We start from the raw sequence: 21,384 nt of genomic DNA on the forward strand, positions 1-21,384 counted from the left end.
ATTTTCATTAATTAATTGTGAATTTATTTATTTAACAGATTATTTTTCTTTATTTAAATGTATTTAAATATGTTTAATTTATTAAGTTATTCATTTGTTAGTTTGTTCACATATTGATTTATTTATTTTTAAAAGTATTGGTGTGAGGAAAAGTAAAAAAAAATGCACTGGAACAGTAAACACTCTGCTCGAGCAGCTTCTTACATATACAATTACATCTGTAAATTACATTTTGTTTTTTGAACAAAGGAAACTTGGAAAGCGTTAGTTTATTTGTTTAAGGAAGAGGGGGGTCTTCACCCGTCGCTTGAAGATAGCCAGGGTCTCTGCTGTTTGGACATCTAGGAGAAGTTCATTCCACCAATCGGTGCCAGAACAGAGAAGAGACTTGAAGTATACTTACCTCTCATACTGAGAGAAGGTGGTACCAGTCGAGCAGTGCTGGAGGGTCTCAGACAGCGTAGTGCAGTGCGAGGTGTGATGAGGTCTCTGAGGTAAGATGGTGCTGCTCCATTTTTGGCCTTGTGGGCAAACATAAGTGTTTTGAATCTGATTCGTAGCAGCAGTGGGGTGGTGTTGGAGAACTTGGGCAGGTTTTGGATCATTTGGACGAATTGCGTTCAGAGGTCGACCTGAGAGCTGCAGTAGTCCAGTCTTGAAATGACAAGAGACTGAACAAGCACTAGGGCAGCCTGTGTGGACAGAAATGGTCGAATCCTTCGGATGTTGTAGAGAAGAAATCAACAAGAACAAGCCACATTAGCGACATGTGAGGAGAAGGAGAGTTGATTGTCCATAGTTACCCCAAGGATACGAGCAGTGGCTAAAGGGGAGAGCAGAGAGTTATGAAAGGTATAAAAGTTATTCGACCTGGAGGTGAATCACCTGGGATTGAGCACATGAGCTCATTAGCATATTAGGCCACACCCACTCATTAGCCATTGTGCAAAATATCAGCTCGGGTCTGAATTTGTTATGGCTGCTATGGTAACACTGTACACGTGGACTTGTGTAGCAGACGCTACGTATAAACAGACGAGCAAACAAAACTATATGGCAACGTTTTCTTTGATAAACAAACAAACAAATAAATACATTAATCCCAAAACAATGACCGAAGAAGCACAAATCCTTTTATGTTTGTTTGTACGAGATTTACAAAAGGAGTCTCCAGTGTCAGGGTTTATTTTCCTACAACAACAGACGGACACGACAGTTCTTTAAAAACAATCGAATGAATGAATGAAATGAAAAAAAGAAGAACAGATGAGGCATTTGGTTGTGCTCAAGGTGGAAGTGTGTGTGTGTGTGTGTGAGAGAGTGTGATGCATCATCAGAGCTCTGTAGCAATCCTGAATCAGACGTATGATGGAGTAAGATCTGCTGTGTGTTTTATGGACATGATGCTGGATGTTACATCAGGAACCTGAGCTGAACATCTTGTAAAGGTGGACTGCTGTCAGTTTCTCCAACGAGCAAGTGACTTCTCTGTGGCTGTGAGTGGCAACAACCTGAATTATTCACACACACACACACACACACACACACACACACACAAACAGTGGCTGCATGAATGTGTGTCTGTTACTGTGTGTGTCTGTCTCTGAGTCTGTATGTGTGCATCCATATGTCTGTGTCTGTGTGTATATATCTGTGTCTTTGTGTGTCTCTGTGTGTATCTGTCTGTCTGGTCTGTGTGTGTCTGTGTGTATGAGTGTGTGTGTGTGTGTGTGTGTGTGTCTGCATGTGTGTGTGAGCTTTGTGTGTAAGTGTGGGTGTCTGTTTGTGTGTGCCTGTGTGTATATCTGTGTCTGAGTCTGTAAGTGTGTGTGTGTGTGTGTGTGTGTGTGTGTGTGTGCATCTGTCTGGTCTGTGTGTGTATAAGTGTTTGTATCTGTCTCTAAATCTGTCTATGTGTGTATCTGTCTGTCTGGTTTGTGTGTGTCTGAGTGTGTGTGTGTGTATTTGTCTCTAAATCTGTTTATGTATCTGTCTGGTCTGTGTGTGACTGTGTACGACTGTGTGTGTGTGTCTGAGTGTGCATGTCTGTGTGTGTCTGTGTGTATCTGTCTGTTTGGTCTCTGTGTGACTGTGTATGTGTGTATATGTCTCTAAATCTGTGTGTGTGTGTGTGTGTGTGTGTGTGTGTGTGTGTCTGCGTGTAAGTGTGGGTGTCTGTCTGTGTGTATATCTGTACGTCTCTGAGTCTGTGAGTGTGCATCTGTCTGGTCTGTGTGTATGAGTGTGTGTATCTGTCTCTAAATCTGTCTATGTGTGTCTGGGTGGGCGTGTAAAGTGTGTGTGACTGTCTCTAAATCTGTATATGTTTATGTCTGTGTGTATCTGTCTGTCTGGTCTGTACGTTTGTGTGTGTTTGTACAAAATACAACTGGGGGTGAACATCATAAAGCCACCAATACGTGTGTGTTTATTTATTTATTTTTCTCTCACTCTTGTTTTTGGCCGGCTTTGACCTCAATTCCACGGAGGTCGTTTGCTTATCAAGGGCGCGGCTCGGAACTCGGCGGGTTCGAGTGTGTTTTCATTGTGAACGAGGAAATTCAATTAAAGGTGGGAACAGACGGAGGAGCGTCCCGGTGCTGAGGGGGTGTGTGTGTGTGGAGGGGTGGGTTTGTGTAGAGGGGACATAGGGAGGTTTGATGGGTTTAGTGTTGAGCGTGATCAGGATTAGAGGTTGAGAGACTGACTGGTTTAGAGCACACACTCATCTGTCACTGGGCTCGGGGGGGTCAGGACTCAGGAAGCTTCGCTCAAACCCCACCACCAGAAAAGAGTTTTTATGATGCTATTTTCCCTTCGGATTGGTTTTGCTCGTTCTCTCCCCGTCGCTGTAATAAAGCACTGCACTCCAGCACACTTGACCTTATCCGTAACGAGCGCCATCACCTGCATTATCCTGCATTATCCTCCCAAAGGTGCTAATGATGTTTATCATTAGCGTTCTGATTTCCACATGTAAACACAACACGTCCATTTAAAACGCATTAACGCGATGAGCATCGCAACGAAACCGACGCGACCCGATACGCTCGGCGAACAGGGACGATCCAATTCGGCTACTGCGTTTCATCCCGGGTCACGCGTCTACCAATCGCACACTCCTGAGGGGTCACGTGACAAAGAGGATAACGACATCATTATACCCATTTCCTCGCCCAGGTTCCAGTTTGGGTGTGAAGTCTGTTACCTGCTGCACTCTGAATGAAAAATGAAAGGCTTTGTGTACAGGTTTGGGTTCCTGATACGATTGTGTGAATCCGAGTTTGTGGTAACAGGTTGGAATAATCATTTTATGAGAGAGAAATACAAACGTCTAATATGTCCAATTGTATAATAATCTCTATATACAGTATGGAGTGAATTTATATCTCATAACCTTCTTATAACCTGATACACTCAAATCTATCAGCGAATGATCTAAAGCTGGTTTACACGCTGAGAAAATTTCCAGTTTTCAGATTTTTCCCTCCGTTTAACATGAAGTCGGACAGATTGAGTGCTATTACGTTTAGAGTGACTAAACTAAAGCACGACTGAAGGTCACAGGTTCACTGTGACACCAGTCTGTCGATTGATTATTATTTTTGCCTACATCTAAAGAGCATCGACGCCTCGGATTTCCGACGCGTGTCGCATTTATCCATTCGCACTTTCGCTCTTTAATGGTCCCTCAGCGCCCCGTGGGGTTTGGAATCGGTGTGATATAAGATCTCCGTGTGTCCGCCAGACTGAAGTGAAGTCTCAGATGCACAGGTGTTTTTGTAGCTTATCCTGGCTGCCAAGGCGCTAATTTGCTCAAATGTTGTTGTTTTTTTTTTAAAGCGTAGCCATAGTTTGTGCTCTGTCACGCTAGGCAAAGGAAACCGCTCTTTTTTTCCCCCTTGTGTCCGTTTAACCTCGAAAGAGAAGCCGCCAATTACCAAATATGCTAATTGTATAACGCTAGCTGTGGATGGCTGCGTTTCTCTCCGTCTAATAGGCGAGATGATTTTAGCGCTACGGTACCTCTGGGAGAACTGGGCAAGGCAAATTAAATCCTGCTAATTATTCCCAAGCACCTCTGCTAGTCACGTTAGCATTCTGTGCATGCGCGAGCTTCGCATACACGGTACTTTCAAAAGTATTGGGACACCTGACTCTTCCAGTTACATGAGGTTCTTTCCCAGATGTTTGTTTACAGAGACCCACAATTGTAAAAGACATCTTTGTATCCTCACACGAAAATATCACACAAATCTCCACAAAATCCAGTGGAACATGAACATGGAACTTATTCTAACAGCAAATGGAGACTAAATGTGGAATGAGATGTTGAAAAACACGCACAAATCTACATTTTACTTTCTATAACATTTCCAAGCTCGACTCCTTTGAGCTGGGAGCGAGCGAGCATTCGCTAACATGTCCCTCTTTAATATGCGCCTGGTAATAAATTAGCGACGCTACAGGTACGTGCTAAAGGTGTCCATCTGCTAGTAGACAGTAACGTTGATTTGAAGAATGTGATTCCGCACTGCTCTTTTGCTCAACACCTTCATCTCGGTGGGAAACGAGGCGGCTAAGGGAACTCAATTAGCATGTAGTCGGGGCGTCCTAAAGAGAAAAAAAAACGCCGTTTGAGAAGGTGCTGCTCTAGCTGGGTAAAATGAAGAGCAATCACTGTTACCATGGTTACTGAATTCATTTTTTTTCCTGATTTCAACACGCCGACAAACCTTTTTCGCCCCGAAACATTCCGATTTTGAATGTTTATAACGAGAACCTTGAAGTTTTTATGTCTTTGATTTTCTACACGTTCTCCCTACAGATCGCTTCACCATGACGGACATGAACGGCGAGTTTACACCCATCAAGCTCATCATATTTAATAACAAAAATAACAATATTTTAATATTAATAAAAAAATGAAGAGTTATTATTATAATTAGTATTTAATAATAATCCATGAATATTATAATCATCATTATCATATTGTAATTTTGTTATTATTAGTTTATTTATTATGATGATAATTACATTTATTATTAATACTATTACTAATTAAAACAAAAATGCATGAATATGATTAATAATAATAACCATCACCATTGTAATATTATTAGGATTTTGGTGATGATGATGGTTAATGTTATTATGATTCTGATGAGGAAGACAGTTATTGATATGACAGGCATTAATTCTACTACTACTGATGATAGTAATAATAATAATGATGCTGAAGCAGTTGTGAGTTTTGCACCTGGCCGTGCTGCTGTTACAGAGCTGACGTGGTGTTTGCCCTGCAGAAGAACGCTAGCACAGATAAAAGGTACGCAATATTCCCGAAACGTCAGCTCTCCGCTGTCACAACAGCGGCCGTCAGCACCTCGGCGGCGTGACGGCGACGGCTCACGTGCCAAAGGATCACACTCCGGTGCTGTGCACGCGGCCTCGACCGTTCGCTTCATCCGTCAATCAGATCTCTCGGCAGACTGTTACACGAGCTCTGTTTCAGAGCTGTACCGCTCGACTATTTATAAGCCGAGGTGCTGATGAGGAGGACCTGCGAAAAACAGCTCACCTGATATGTGATAAATAGCCGAGCCACCTGGTAAAGACCTGCATGCTAATTAAAGAGCTAAGAAAAGAGTTTCAGGGGGAAAAAAACAGAGACTGCATGCTGGGTCTGGGGTTATAGGATCATAATATGAGTTTCTGGAGTGCAAGAGAGAGAGAGAGAGAGAGAGAGAGAGAGAGAGGCAAAGCAAGATGGCAAGACAGAGAGCAGGACAGATAGAAAAAGACCAAAAGAGATAGAGCAAGACAGAGCAAGAGAGACAAAAGTGAGAGAGACAAGAGTGAGATAAACAGTCAGAGAGAAAGAGAGCGATAGAGAGATAAGTGAGATAAAGCCAGACAGAAAGATAGGAAAATGAAAGACACACATGTAGATAGATAGATAGATAGATAGATAGATAGATAGATAGATAGATAGATAGATAGATAGATAGATAGACAGACAGACAGACAGACAGACAGACAGACAGACAGACTTTACCAGCTGCATCAGTACACGCCGCAGGAGCCGCAGCAACCTAATAGGCTCTAATAAATAAATAAATAAATGCAGGGGGAATCTCGATCACACCCCCTCCGTAGGTCTGGATGCATTTCCACACAACGACTCGGGCGAAATGCTCAGCCAGGAATAATCAGTTCCCGGCTGTAAGCTGTGGATCGGGAATGGAAATGGATTTCTGCGTGGGCTGCGGACGCCGAGAGAAACGAGACGCTGCCGATCGGCTGCTGTTATGGAAAAACAAACATAAAAAACAAAACAGAAATGTTTCCAGTAACAGCAGACAGCCCGCTATAGAGCGGGGTGTGACTCATCACAAATCGAGGGCTGATGGTCTTGAGAAATGATGAGGGGCTGCTAATCTGACCGCGTGGGGGGAATCTGGGCGTGTTCGGAGTCAAACGGAAATCGAGCGCAGACACTCGGTGAGTCAGCGGCGTTAAAAACCCAAGTTTGGGTGTGAAAGGGTGTGGGGTCCTGGGAAAAACTTCCTGGGGGAAGCAAAAGAACATTACACCAGGATGCACCTGACTTTTCCGGCCAGATGTGGTTCTCCACCAAATTGTTACCACAAAGCTGAAGGTATGCAACTGTACAGGACGTCTTTGACTGCGAATTACCTTCACTTGAACTAGGAGACCCAAAGTGGAAGATCTCCCTGTTGAACATCCTTGGGGTGAATGTGAACTCTGACTGCACCCCAGGCCTCCCCCTTGTGGCTAAATGAATATTACACAAATCTCCACAAAATCTAGTGGAACATCTCTCCAGAAGAGTGGAGGTTCTTCTAACAGCAAATGAGAACTAAATGTGGCATTGGATGTTCAAAAACACCAATAGTATGCTCAGGTGTCCACAATTTTTTTGTCCATATAGTGCAATCCACTCAAAACTTGCTAAGAAAAATCAGGCGTCCCAATACTTTTGTCAGCTGAAGGAATCGATACATTCCCTGAAAGAGTGTAAATGCTCTAAACCTCGAACCCTAGTGACGAATTTTTTTTTTTTTATTCTGGGCTTTATTTATTTATTTGTTTAGTTCGTTCGTCTTCCCACGCATCTGATCTCTCCCTTGCGAAAGAGAGATTGTCTCGAGGGCATCTCGGAAAAGCGTTTTCTCCTCCTCCTTCTTCTCCTCACAACCGCGCTCACCTCGTGCATGACAGCGCGCCTCGTGCTCTGGAACGTGCATGGAACTAAAGATACCGTGGGTTATCGTTTATTTAAATCCATTACAAGCAGAACAAGCAATAATTGTGAAAACTAGCTGCAAGAAAAAGCACAAAAGTTTGTGGACACCTGAGCATTAGATTGGATATAGGATGCCACTCGAGGTCTTCCAGTTCAAACTATGTAAAGCAGATCTTCACGGAGCTGGCTTTGTGCACAGGAACATTGTGATGCAGGTTTGGGTCTCCTAGTTCTAAAGAGAATGTCCTACTTCCTGTATCCAAAGAAGTCCTTTCCAGTTGCGTGCCTCCAACTTTGTGGGAAATGTTTTCTGAAGAAACACATATAGCTGTAATAGTCAAGTGTCCCAATACTTTTGCTCACCCTGTTATTGCTCGTTATCGCTCCTATAGATATATGTTTATTCCATTTCCTGGAATTTATAAACAGTTTCAGCGCTTTGTAACCATTAAAATATATTTTTTTGTTTCTATGTAACATGAGAGATTTCGTGTGTGAAAAAAAACTGGCATTGAAGAAATGAGTCCATGTTGAAATGTTCAGGAAAGTGTTTTTGGTTTTGTCTGTAAATATAAATGGATATTAAAAAAAAAAATGTGATGTGTTGAAAACTGTAATAAAAATAAATTAGTTGATAAAAAGAAAAAGAAAAAAAAAACCCGCTATGTTTTTTAAGGATGTGCTGCTATAAGAAAATCGGGGGGAAAAAATACAACTATCACATCGTAACCCTTCAGCACGTTGGGCTCTGCTGCTAAAATTCAGCTTTAAACGTCGGGCATCTGGATTTCTCTCGCGATCGAACTTGCCAGCTGTTTTCTGTGGCCTCGTCCCCAGTTCAGGTCCACGTCTCCTCACGCAGCCCGGATGAAATCCGATGCCCATTACTGTGAACGCAGCTAATAACACCTTATCAATTAGCCTCGTCGCTATTGATCGATGCATAGCAGGTGCTAGCGCCCATTATGGCTCATTTAGGACGCGACCGTCCGCTCGCTCAGTCTCCGGTTTCCTCCTGTTCATTAGAGTGCGGCCTTTAGTCACATCCGTCTTGAATGGCGGCTCGAACGTCCTCCAATGGCCCATTAAATATCATGTTAAAACCCGGTCTGGATGTTCTGCTCGCATTTCAGACGCATTTCGCTCTAACATTTCATGTCACCGTCTCGGAAAATGGTTCAAATTGAACCTTGTCCAAAAACAAAAAGAGAGAAGCGAAACAGTCGGTTTGCTCCACCTACAGTATGCGAAGTAATCCGAATCTTGTGAGCAGTTAAGCTGAAATGATTTGGGATCCAGCATGCTGAGAGTGACAATACGTCCGAGAAGTGAAAATTATTCTTCAGCAACTCGGCCTCGGTTTCCCCCTGATGCCCCTCTGTGAGTCAAGAGGACCTAAATACTTTTCTTTTTTTTTCCTCCGAGAAAAGAAAGTCTTGAGGCTATAAAGACTTCGCCTGGCCTGATCTTAGCGCCTGCTAATGAGTGTCAACTTGAGAAAACGTAATGCTAATTACTGATATGAAAGTGTGGAAAACATATGAGGATGTAATAATAGACGGGTTGTAGATTCGCGTTTTTATACATTTTTTGTCAGAAAATCTTGCCGAATATATTTAGTTATATAATTGGAGTTCGTAAAATGCCCAATATATCCGATATCAAAACTAAACAATAAGTAATTGATAATGCAGGATGGGCCGTCCTGGTCACTTCTCGATCCGTACCAGAAATACGATTTGTATTGCGTAAATGCGTCTACTTCCTGTCTGAAGTATGTCGAAACAATTTACGGCATTCATAACACTATTAACACTACCTGATCCGTACCGCAACTAGTTATTTATTAGTGATTCTCTTGATATCAATAACATTTTTTGGGTCAAATAATCAATTAAATTATATTGAAACAATCGAATAAATCGATTAAATTGGCACAAATGAAACTGATTCAATAAAACTATATAAATAGAACAATTGTATTCGTTTAATTCCAATTTATAAAAATAGTTTACATTCATTAGACCCCTAACGGTACTAATTGGTGCTATTCGGTCCGATTAGCGTTCCCACGTCTGCGATTTCATCATGTACAGCAAACTTGAACAAAGACATAGATCAAACGTGAAATGCTGCAACGAGTCGTTTCGAGGTGTTCCGAGCGACACGCACTCAAGAGCGGGAGAACACCACTGGAAGACGACGAGAGATCAGCTCAGCCCCCCGGAAATGTCGAAACTATTCGGTAACTCGTGCATGATGATCGTCGGAGAACAATCCACGTGATTTGGCTCCTGCGGACTCCGGGAACATGCCGAGGTGGTGTGAAATGGCTGGATACAAAGGTATCACCATGAAGTGGATTATTTTGCTATAATACTCCTCTCGTGTGTTTTTTCTCCTCTACCAGGCTTGTGGTGGTAAATAGATGTGTCTTGTATGTGCTAACTTTTTAAATTCGGGTAAAGACAGTCCCCACCACTTGCTCGTTTGTTTCAAAATGTCAGTACACAGAGTGCTGCCATGCCTTAAGGAAAGCGTAACCTTCTGAGAGCTATGTTTTTCTTTTTTTTCTTTTTATCAGCAGTATAATACGAGGCTCAAATTGAGTCCAAACGTTCAAATTCGAAGCAAAGTCAATACTTAGTGCATGTTGCATTCTGCCCCAGAGGTGTTCAGGCCTTTAGGTCACTTGGTAGGGTGTTGGATTATGATGTGTACTGGAACTGCTCCAAGAAATCTTGCATTACACAGTTGAGGTGACCCAGATCAACATCTGCTGATGGCTATCAGCCAAAACATGCTACCTAGGAATCCGCTTTCTATTAGCACTTACACTATTTTTTTCCCACTTATTTCCATATACACTATGCAGTTTAATATATATTTATATATATGGTCTATGTGTATATATGTTTGGTGTGTGTAGTCGTGTTGGAGGTTGGAGACACAGAATGAACTAAATGAAAAGAGGCACTATAATGATCCGATCTTCCTATTACTAGTGTGTGCCTCTACTTTGTTTTCTCCACTTTTTTAAATTAAATACGCATTGCTGGATATCGTCACATCTCCTACTTATTCCATGATTTATGAAGATTGGCAAGCTGTGAAAAATGAAATATTCCGCCCTGATTTTGATCCTTTCTCCGTGTCAGTAAAGAACAAGTTGGATGAGTCGAGATTGTCCAAGAGTTAAGTCTCACCAGGAAAACACCCAACAGCCATGTTTAATCAAAGAGGTTCGAGTCGAGATGGACTTAATTACACTGTTTGAGGAGAGAGGACAGGACACGGGTAGCTCTCGCCAATTTCAGAGAATTGCCTATAAGTCCCTCTCCCTTGAGCTGGTCATTCATTATGTATGCTGCAGAGCAAAAATAATAATCTAGCATTAAAAGCCATAATAAATACACTCCGGCCCATGTTATTTCCTGTTATAGGCCAGCCCTACCCGCCTTTAAGAAAGGAAAAGTGATGTGGCCCTTACAGAAAAAGGTTTGGGGACCCCTGTGTTAGACAAAGAATAGCCCAGCACCACCACTTGGTCAAGATTTGTTCGGAATCTGTAAGTAGCTATTTGACAACATTGTGAGCCTTAATTTTACAGTTACCCTCAATATATATGTAGGAAGGGCTACCTCAGTGGTTAAGATGTTGGATTTGAAGGTCATGATTCTTGTTTCCTGTTTCACCTGTTTCTTGTTTCGGCCTAATTAATTTGTGTAGCCACAGCAACATCTTTCCATACACTTCTCAAGACTTGTGGAATCCATGCCAGCCAGTTTTGGCTGGTTTGTGGTGGCCTGACGCCTTTTAAAAAAACATCTGTGTCTCCCACACGATAATTAAACCCAACGGTGCTACTCATCGGAGATTTTGCAGCAGAACTGGATCTTTTTTCTGTTTTGAAAGTAGACCAATGTAGCTTGGTAGCGATCAGACAGACTGATAAATATACAGCAGACCAGGAGGGAAAGTGAGGAGATTTCTGTTTAGTGAGAATGCCCTTGATTTCTTTGCCATGCTGATGAAAGTGGCCTTTAAATGAATCTACCCTTTTTGTCACAGCAGACCTGTTCACTTTACTCATTAGAATGGCAAACAGTTTTGCTCACTGCAATGTGCAAAACAAACCAAACAGAACACTTATTAACCAAACAGCTTCACAGAATTGGAAAAAAAAGGATTTGCATCCGATATAATCGGGAATATAAGACCTTTCTTTTCTGTCCATCTGGATTTGTTGTGTAAAAGCCTTGTTTCTGATGCTTTACGTTTGAAAATCGATGAGCACCACTTCTTATAGAGCTTGTGAGAACATTCAGATCACACTCCAGAAACATGCTCCTGGACCATCTGGATCTTTACTAATTCTCTGGTTGGAATCAATTACTTGATGATGAGCAATTGTTCCTACCCCATTCAAATCCTCTGGAAAGCCATCCTAAGGCCTGGAAGATTACGTCCCATCTGGATCCTGTTTCTACAATTTTAAGGGCCCACGCAATCCTGTTTCATTCCTCATTGGACCTCGTTCCCAAAAGCTTGTTCTACATATGGATCCATCCATATCTTAATAGATTGTGCTGAAAAGTACCTTGATGCTATGCACAGTCCATAAGAAGAACGGTCTAGTTTAAATGCTTCTATCACAACCGTATCTGGTTCCTAGAACTGCCATCCCAAGGTCAACTCGCTCCTGCCTTATCTAGTTTCTAATCCTTTCATCCTAATGCCGACAAGACTCTGCCCCATCTAGTTCCTAGTCAAGTTCCTGCCAATTTTAGCTCCTTCTCCTGCCACCCTGAGGTCAGTAAACCCCTGCCCCATGTAGTTCCTACTCCTACCATCCTCAGGTCAACTAGCTCCTGCCCCATCAAATTCCTAGTCACGATCCTGCCTATTTTAGTTACTTCTCCTGCCATCCTGAGGTCCATAAGCTCCTGCTCCATGTAGTACCTACGGTATGTCCACCATCCTGAGGTCAACCATGGTTCACTAATAGTTAAGGTGCTAATGGCTGCAATGAGCTTGAAAACATCTGTTCAGCTCTAAAGATAAAACTCTATTAATATAAAATAAGTATCTCTTTCCCGTCTCATTGAAGCATCCCGGCTCTGCGTGCGAGGATTAAAGAGAAACCCACCGATCTCTGGATGCGAGGAAAATGATTGTCATTAAGAAATTAAATGAAAGTCAAGAAAATCTGCTCTGCATAAAGTTAACTCATTTATTTGATAAATGCAGCACACTTTGATTTTGAATTAAAAAGTATGAACAAAAAAAAAAAAATTCACGCCTGAAAACCCGAACAAATGAATCTAAATTAAGCGGTGCAAAGCGAATGTGGAATCTCTAATTAGCAGATAAGATCTTAGACAACATTCAATTAGAACCTGCATTTAATATTCATTAGTCTTTCTGAGGAACACACTCCACCATACTCCCTGTAAAGAGACGCTTATTCGGCTTGTTTGCGGTTTTTTTTTCAGTTTTTTTTAGACGCTATGCAAAGTGGCATGTTAGCTGAGCACGCACGGCGCTTTACAAGCTCAAGACGTCCTCAGGTATGACAGATTGCAGAAGATCAGAGCAGCAACAGAGGGGGAAAAAAACACGGTAATGTTTGAAAGACACTCGAAACGATTTCGGCGCGCTAACATGACCGAGCGTAATGCGCGTAGGCCTCGGCAGAAGGAAAAGCATCTTGAAAACGCACACCTGAGGTGGCAGCCGGATGATGGGTAATTACACCTGGAGTGGAACGAGGGCCGTGCAGGCCTAATTCACGCAAATTTGCTGTCAGCATCGATTCCTCTCTGGGTGGATATGTCTTCATTGCGGCCTTGTCTCGAGATTATCCCATCATCCTATCGAGTAGAACGTACGCACCGCACAAACAACGTCCCTAGGATGTGCCCAGACTGAGAGATGGAGAGATTCTAACGAGAAGTGATAAGCTGCGTGGGGAGAATGGATATCGCAAAATTATTTCATGTACATTACAACATCACTGACTACCTGAGGTGCTGCAGGTGAAAATGCGGAAACAACTCGCCAATACCAGCATGTTTAATGCGAAACAAACCCAAGGAGATCAGACTGCCTGGGGCGCTTGCTGTCTCTGGTTTCTGCTCTGACCTCTCCGACCTTCCCGAAAAGCCAGAGATTCTAAATAGCGGATGCAAGCAAGGCCATGCTTGCCCAGGGATGCTGTGTCTGCGGGCATTTCTAATCTTGAACGAAATCTTGTTGCACTAATTAGGCTCCTGTTAGCTCGCTAAATACTGCGTGAGGAATTGACGTGGTCACGCTACGCTTTTTATTCCATCGGCTTCCATTTCAAGCTTGGGGCAAACATACTTCGGATTTCAGTTCCTGCTTAAATCACGTGAAGATGTGGGAGTCTTAGAAGAATGCTAAAAACTAGCTCCTGACTCATCTAGTTTCTTCTTTTGCCATCCTTATTTCAACTAACTCCTGCCCCATCTACAGTAATTCCGTCTCCTGCCATCCTGATGTCAACTAATGCCTGCCCCATCTAGTTCGTTCTTCTGCCATCCTGAGGTCAACTAACTCCTGCCCCATCTAGTTACTTCAACTTGCCATCCTGAGTTCAACTAACTTCTGCCCTATCTACAGTAGTTCCTTCTCCTGCCATCCTAATGTCAACTAACTCCTGTCCAATCTAGCTCCTTCAACCTGCCATCCTGAGTTCAACTAATGCCACCTTTGTCTATATTAAAGATCTTTTCACACCTACAAGTATAAAATCTCTTCATCTTCAAAGTAGAACAACTGTTTTGACTGAATGTTGGTTCGTTTTGGGGTTTTGGGGACAATGTTGTGTCTACAAATTACAGAAATAAACTTTACACATAACAACTGCAAACTGAAGCAAAAACTGAACACACAAATCTAACGCAAGAAGATTAAATAGTACGTTTTAGTCGACTCCAGTGCTGGAGTCAGAGTACATGATACAGCGCCCCCTGGAGCACTAAGGGTTAAGGGCCTTGCTCTGGGGCCCAACAGCAGCAGCCTGGCAATACTGGTCCTTCCGATCAGTAACCCAGAGCTTTAACCACTGAGCTCCCACCTCTCCATGTGCTTAGGAAATGGTTATACCTGATTGGTGTATAAATTCCTTTGCATTTGTACTGAGAATAAAAGCTCACTGATTAAAGCCACCAGCTTACGTATGCGACTCTTTCACTTCTCGCTAGTTTTTGAATAAGCTTAGTGCCGGACAAGGAGAGATACAATGCGACAACGAGAAGCTCCGCTGCACCAATCTATGTAGTCATTATAAAGCCTGTTCTTCCCTGTTCTGCCCTCTGGCTTTCCCCGCTAGAACAGCAGTAATGGTGTTTTTCGAGCCCAGGAAAGGAAAAACAAGCGAGAAACTCGAATTGCTGAGCACAGGATATTTTTTCCCTTTTTGTTCCAGGTTTCAGGTGAGATGCAGAAGGACACATTGGTTCGGACAGGTCCTGATGAAATTGTGTGGAAGGTGTATGGAGGCAAGTTTGTCCGTGTTAAGCATGTCTCATGGATAGAAGACACAACACAACCCAACACACAACAGGATAAAGTCATTATCATGAGCAAACAACTTTTGTAATGTCCAGATCATGAGAAAATTAAGTTGTGATCACGGGAAAACAGATAAGAAAAAAATATGTTATGGAAATGGCCTCTTAGGACTTTTGTAACAAACAAATCAAACCATGAACGAATCATGAACAAATTATGGATGAATCATGAACAAATCATGAACGAATCATGAATAAATCATGGAAGAATCATGAATGAATCATGACCGAATCGTTAAAAAATCATGGATGAATCATGAACGAATCATGGTGAAATCATGAAAGAGTCACGGATGAATCATGGAAGAATCATGAACGAATCATGGTGAAATCATAAAAGAGTCACAAATGAATCATGGAGGAATCATGAAAGAATCATGGTGGAATCATGGAGGAATCATGAATGAATCATGAACAAATCATGAACGAATCATGAACGAATAATGGAAGAATTATGAATGAATCATGGTGAAATCATGAAAGAATCATGAATGAATCATGGAAGAATAATGAACGAATCATGGATGAATCATGGAACCCATCATGAAGGAATCATGGTGGAATCATGGAAGAATCATGGTGGAATCATGGATGAATCATGAACGAATTATGGAGGAATCAAGAATGAATCATGAACTAATTATGAATGAATCATGAACAACTCAATAAGTTTATTAACTATTTCATACACAGCTTAAAGACGCCTCATATTAGTTTTCGTTTCAAACCTAAAACCTCAATTATGTAAAAAAAAAAAAAAAAACACCGTTGCAATTAATTATTTCCTTATAACATCCCTGTCATGTTTTATTGCAGAATGTCTTATTAAAGCTTCAACAGGAATTAAACTAAGTGATAATTCTGTCTCTTTCCGCTACAGCCGGGCGAGAACGGCGAGTTTTGCTAGCAAACAGCTGAAACTGCCTGGGGCTTGATGTCATTAGCAGCCAGTGGGATAGTTTCTGCATGCTTAATGAGATGTCCTCGTAAACATGACGGCTTTACGCTCCAAATTGTGTCCCTTTAACGACAAAAAAACTCATCTGGCAGAAAGAGGAGCATAACTTGCTATTGACTAGACTATTCAAGCGAAAAACAAAACAAAAAAAAAAAAAACAGGAAGGACAGGAAAGGACAAGAGGCTCATCAGGAATGTTGTTAAATTAACACAGCACGGTGTGTTTGGTGGTAATAGACACGCATGATAAGTGACAGACTCATAAAACAAACAGTTTAATAGGTGCGTGGTAGAGACAGGTGAGGGCCAGGTTCTCGGGGGCCATCACCCGTCTCTAACTATTAACCTCCTCACCGGAAAGCAGACAGATCCTTTATCTGGGTTATTTGGACGTCAGCTCTACACGATCGGCTATTATACTCCAAAATTGGAGGGGGTTTTGTTTTGTCATGGACAGAATGGACGCCTTTCCACTTCACACAACAGGAGCATCAAGAAAAGAAACAAACATCCACCATCATCCCCTGTCCTCCACCATCATCCCCTGTCCAAATGTTGATGAGGCCAAGAGTGTGTGTGTGTGTGTATGTGTGTGTGTGTGTGTGAGTGTAGGAAAGAGTATCTCCTCCGTGTCCAACATCTGATACAGATCCTGTACAAATACCGTTCAGTGACCACCATGAAAGCAGCAGATATAAAAAGACAGATTTACCAAAAGTGGAAGGACTGTGTGATCACTGTATGACAGGTCAGGCTGAGACAAAGATATACTTTCAGTCCCAGGAAAGATTGAGTCGCTTTCTAATGAGGTCAGTGTTGATTTTTCAGCTGTAATGTACAGAAAAAAAAACTTGACTCTTTGGCGACTTTTCAATGCCTGCAAGCAGGGATTTTCTTTACTCCAAATCCTATAACTGAGTTAAGTGCGTTGGTGAGTTAAGGCAAACTAGAGAAAGAAAGGACACTAGTGGGGGAACAGCAAATTAGGGAATGAAAGCAGACTAGCACAGGAGGCAAGCAAATGTTTGAAAGCAGCCAGCAACAAAAAGCAGACGTGCAAGGGGAAAAAAGATTGGAGGAAAAAGGAAGTGCTAGAACGAGAAGAAAACTACCTAGGGAAAGACATGTTGATTAGCAAAAGAAAGAAAACTAGTAAGAAAACACAGACTAGCAAGGGAAAGAAATCTAGTAGAGGAATGCTAGCTAGCAAAGAAAAGAAAACTAGTAAGGGAACACTGGCTAGCTGGGTGAAATCCAACTATTGAGCTTAAACAAACTAGCAATTTAAAGCAAACTGGCGAAGAACAACAAAAACCCACTTCAGAGACAATGCGGAGTAGCAAAAGAAAGCAAACTAATTTAAACTAGCAAGAGAAAGAAAACTAGTAAGGGAACAAAGACTAGCAAGGGAAAGGAGAACTAGCGAGATTATCCTTTAGTAATACTTCAAATTCATAATTCTAATAAATTGCTACATGCTTACGCAGATACAAAGCCTGCTGTAGAGAAAATAAAGGCGCTAGGATAATCATTCTTTTACGCACAATGTGGGGAAGAACCCTACAGCTAATTACCAAAGGTCTTTTTCGATGGTGAAAGCAACGTGCTACGCTGTGAAACACGACACCGGGCAGCTCGCTGGAGCTCGAACTGGCCCAGTGGACTAATAGATTTATGATTCAGTGCAGAATGTATCCAATATGAATCAATGTTATCGATCGCGACTTAACAATTTAACAAGCAGCGTGTGTTTGATGGCATTGTAATGGACTGGGAAGGTCTTCGCACGCTTGTGGCCTCCTGGTCCAAAAAAAAACCAAACAAACAAACAAACCGTGGTTTAATGAACAACAGCTCAATAAATCTAGTTCTATTTCAGCGTCCTGTATTTCTGCCAAGACACCAGGAAGCCATGATACATCTACACATCTGCGGCAGCGATCTGTGTTCAGGCAAACATTCCAGGCATGAATAATTTCACAATATTCCTGAACAGGTCCGGAGAACCAATTAGATCCTGGAACTGGTTCCAGTGAGGAAGGCGGTAAATGAATCACCGGCATGCAAGAGCAGGTCGTGTCCACCCACGGACAGGTAGAGCTTAACAAATGATCCCATTTCTCTCCCAGCATCAGAAATCTCCCCGATTAAAACTCCTGGGAGTAAAAAAAAAGAAAAAAAAAAGAATCCTGGGCTTTCGGGAGGAAAAAAAAATGTCCGCTTTTTTTTTTTTTTTTTTTATAAAACAATGCAGACTTTTATAACCGTAGTAATGCACCATCGCGTCTTTGTTTTGGGAGGCCGGGAAAAAAATAAGCACCTAAGTTTGAGGATGGGGAAAATCCAATAGATCCGACTTTATTATTTCCGGCTTTCATCCGAGGATAAAGCGACCGTCAGCGCTAAGCCTGCAGCGTGTTCCCAATTCAAATAGTCCTATGCTGCAAACAAAACCGTAGCTAAGTCTTAGACACAATAAAGGTCGCAGCCATGGTGTGAATTTGTTTGGAAGAGTTCCAGAGTTTTCCTGCTGCTTCTCTCTGTCTGGTGAAAGAATGCGTTTCGGGGAAAAAAACGTCCGTTTTTTGCGTGCGCACCTCGACAAGTGTCTTCACGACAAGTATCGACAACCTTAAACACTGGAAAATTTTGTATTTAAATATGCGAAGTTAACGATGTGATGTGTCGATGTGCTATACTTTTATTTATTTAAAAAATGACCATTAATTTGTGGCCAATGTCCAGGGCATGTCCTGAGAATCACATAGAATACAGATTAACATGGCAGAGGTAGAGCTGCGTCTTCCTGGAGACAGAACAGGAAAAGAACGTCTGGTTTTATTCCATCTGAGCCTGTTTGTAAAGAAGTCCGGAGGCACTTAAGTCTGTCTGACACGAAGAACTAAAAGTGAACTTTCTGCACCATATTGAATTGCAGAGCATATTTTTTTCCATCGCATTGAATCGCATCGTGTGAAATCGGATCGCGCTGCATCGCGACAGTAGCTGCTCCATATGAATCTTTAATGTATTGTATAGTTGGCTATGCATCCAGATGCGAATCGCATCGGCCGCAGTTATGGAGATGCACATCCCTACGTGCTGAGTTTCCAGATGCTGAAGAGTTATTGAGGGCCTTAATGTCTCATTAGCTAATATACTTCCACATATTACACACGTGGTGTTTGGAGCATGTAACCTGCCCATACAGAATAAACTGTTATTAAGATACAAGGCCACTTCTCATCAGTATCTGTCTCTCTTTCTTCCATCAGCATCACTATGCTTTTTCTTACCTCCTCCACCACAGAAAATACTGAGGGATGTGGAAATGATGTTCCCTGAAATGGTGCTGTGTGTAATATATATATATATATAGACATTTTCCATTCTTGCAACTCAGTGAAACTCTTCCTCAGCCCTGTACCTCCAGAATTTTTTTGGACGGCTGGTCATTCCCGTTAATCTGAACTCTGAATGCTCTCTGTGAACGCTCGACCCGAGGAAGTGGCTATTTAAAAAAAATACTAGGTGTTTAAATGAGTTTAAACCGAACTCTTTTGCGAGACGTCAATTTCTCGTTAATTGGCGGTTTGAAATTGAATCACGAAGCACTAGTTTTGCGAAAACTTCCCACTTTAGAACTCCAACCTGACATTAGCGTGGAGTATTTTAAAGGTCTAAGCGATAAGAACTGTCGCAATTGATGGAAAAGTAATGCACATAATTCTCTTATAATCCCATCATTCTTCACTAATGCGAGAAAGAAAAAAGCACTCGAAAGCGATTAGGGCCGGTTCTGTTGTTGCATGACAGCAGGAGACGATTTCTGCCAATAGGTAAATGAAATAATGACTGCTTTAATTGATTATTAGAAAATGGGTTATTTTTCCATTTGCGAGGTTAAAAAAAGAGTTTCCTGGAATGGAAAAGACGGGAAATAGTGAAAGTGAAGTAACGAGATGCTTTGAGAACGTCCATTTTTTTTTTTTTTTGGAAATACCTGTAGCGGGGTCGACGGTGCGCTCGATCAGGTGGTCGTCTTGGTGCACCCACTCTCCGTTACACTTGAAGTAGATCTGAGTGGCGGGCGTGGAGCGGCACGTCAACGTCACCGGCTTGTTCTTCACGATGTAGACGTCATCCGGTTCCACCAGGAAGTGGGGCAGCAGGTCCGCGAAGGCCGCTGGGAGAGGGTGCGTCACCGTTGCCGCGTGCTCCGCTCCTGCAATAAAAAAACAATCAGTCTAAAACTTCAATTCATACTAACAATATAGGACATGTGAGCAAAAGTTTGTGGACAACGATTCCAAGTCTTTAATGTGATTCGGAAGAACGAGTCATCTCGAAGAGTGATTCGTTCGTTTTTTTACTGAATGCGCAAGAAATCCTCGTAGATTATGTGCAGGAAACAGAATAGAGTCCATCCCATGAGCCCTTTGGTCAGTATTATTATCACATGACTCCCATAGACGATGCAACAGATCAGGTATTTTTGGTCCGAATCTTGATGCAGCTGGCTTTGTGCACAGGGGCATGTGGGGAAGGACCACACATCGTGGAAAAAGTCAAGTGTCCCAATACTTTTGTCCTAACAATGTAGCTTGAATCATAGCTTCCTGGGATGTTAAAAATGTCAGAGTGGTTCAAAGCAGAATGTGTATAGGTGCACACTGGAGATAAAAACACCATACCAACACACACACACACACACACACGGACTTGTTAACAAGCGTTGGAGTTAAAGGCCTGTGAGTGCTCTGGCCTTGTCAGGCTTCAGCATTTCAGCCATTCTGAAGCCACGTTTCCTATCCGTTGTTAATCACAGGCTTTTAAGATCAGAGCTGATGGATTGTAGGCCATAAATCCCCCTCGCTCAATGACCACAGCACTTCAATGCTCGCTCGCCAGGCCGATATTCCACGGCTCAACCATGGCGCACGAACAAATAAATTTTTTTTTTTTTTTAAACGCGCATCCCCCCCCCCTCTACATTTTATACCGTAATTGTATTTCTACCTACGAGGCCTGAGCAGTGATGACTAGGCAGGTTTTGGAGCCAGCCATATGTTTTTCATTTTTTTCTTGTTTTCTTCAGACAAATGGCACCCTATCGGTAATTCGCTCGCTTCATTTGTAAGGCTCAACATTTTTCTGCTCCTCGTAATTAAGGATGAATTGCTAATTTATCCTTTTCCGCCCACGTTTCCTCAGCGATCCGGCAGCTGCTGTTGATTATTTTGTGTGTTATGCGCTTGCACGGGCCATGACTCCAGTCTAACTTTAGAAAAAAACAAAAAAATAACTCCGTCGGGTATAAAACCCCACCTGGTAATGGGATTAGGAGGCGGGGAAATGAAATTTTCAGGGGAAAATTTGGTGGAAGTTTCCGGAGCGAGCGCGGCTCACTGGATCTTTCTTTAAGCAACAGAGAACGCTAATCGTATTGTGCAAACAATTTGTACCTCAGTGAGCGTGAAAAAAACAAAACAAAGGGGAGTCCAGGCTGGGACTAACTCGTTTGCTGTAATCTGATCTGGTTGAAGAGTTTGTGTTTG

At 42.2% G+C, this 21,384-nt stretch overlaps 1 protein-coding gene across 8 annotated transcripts in view; it reads right to left on the minus strand.

Moving 5' to 3' along the window:
• Positions 1 to 21,384, minus strand: part of unc5a (unc-5 netrin receptor A) — a 195,819-nt gene that overhangs the window by 77,225 nt on the left and 97,210 nt on the right. For all 8 annotated transcript variants that reach the window (XM_046866981.1, XM_046866980.1, XM_046866976.1 and 5 more), the window contains one exon: positions 19,830 to 20,051. In XM_046866981.1, the coding sequence (XP_046722937.1) occupies positions 19,830 to 20,051 (222 nt within the window). The remainder of the gene's footprint in view (positions 1 to 19,829; positions 20,052 to 21,384) is intronic.

This window comes from Silurus meridionalis, chromosome 14 (genome assembly GCF_014805685.1).
Source record: "Silurus meridionalis isolate SWU-2019-XX chromosome 14, ASM1480568v1, whole genome shotgun sequence".
NCBI lineage: Eukaryota > Metazoa > Chordata > Actinopteri > Siluriformes > Siluridae > Silurus > Silurus meridionalis.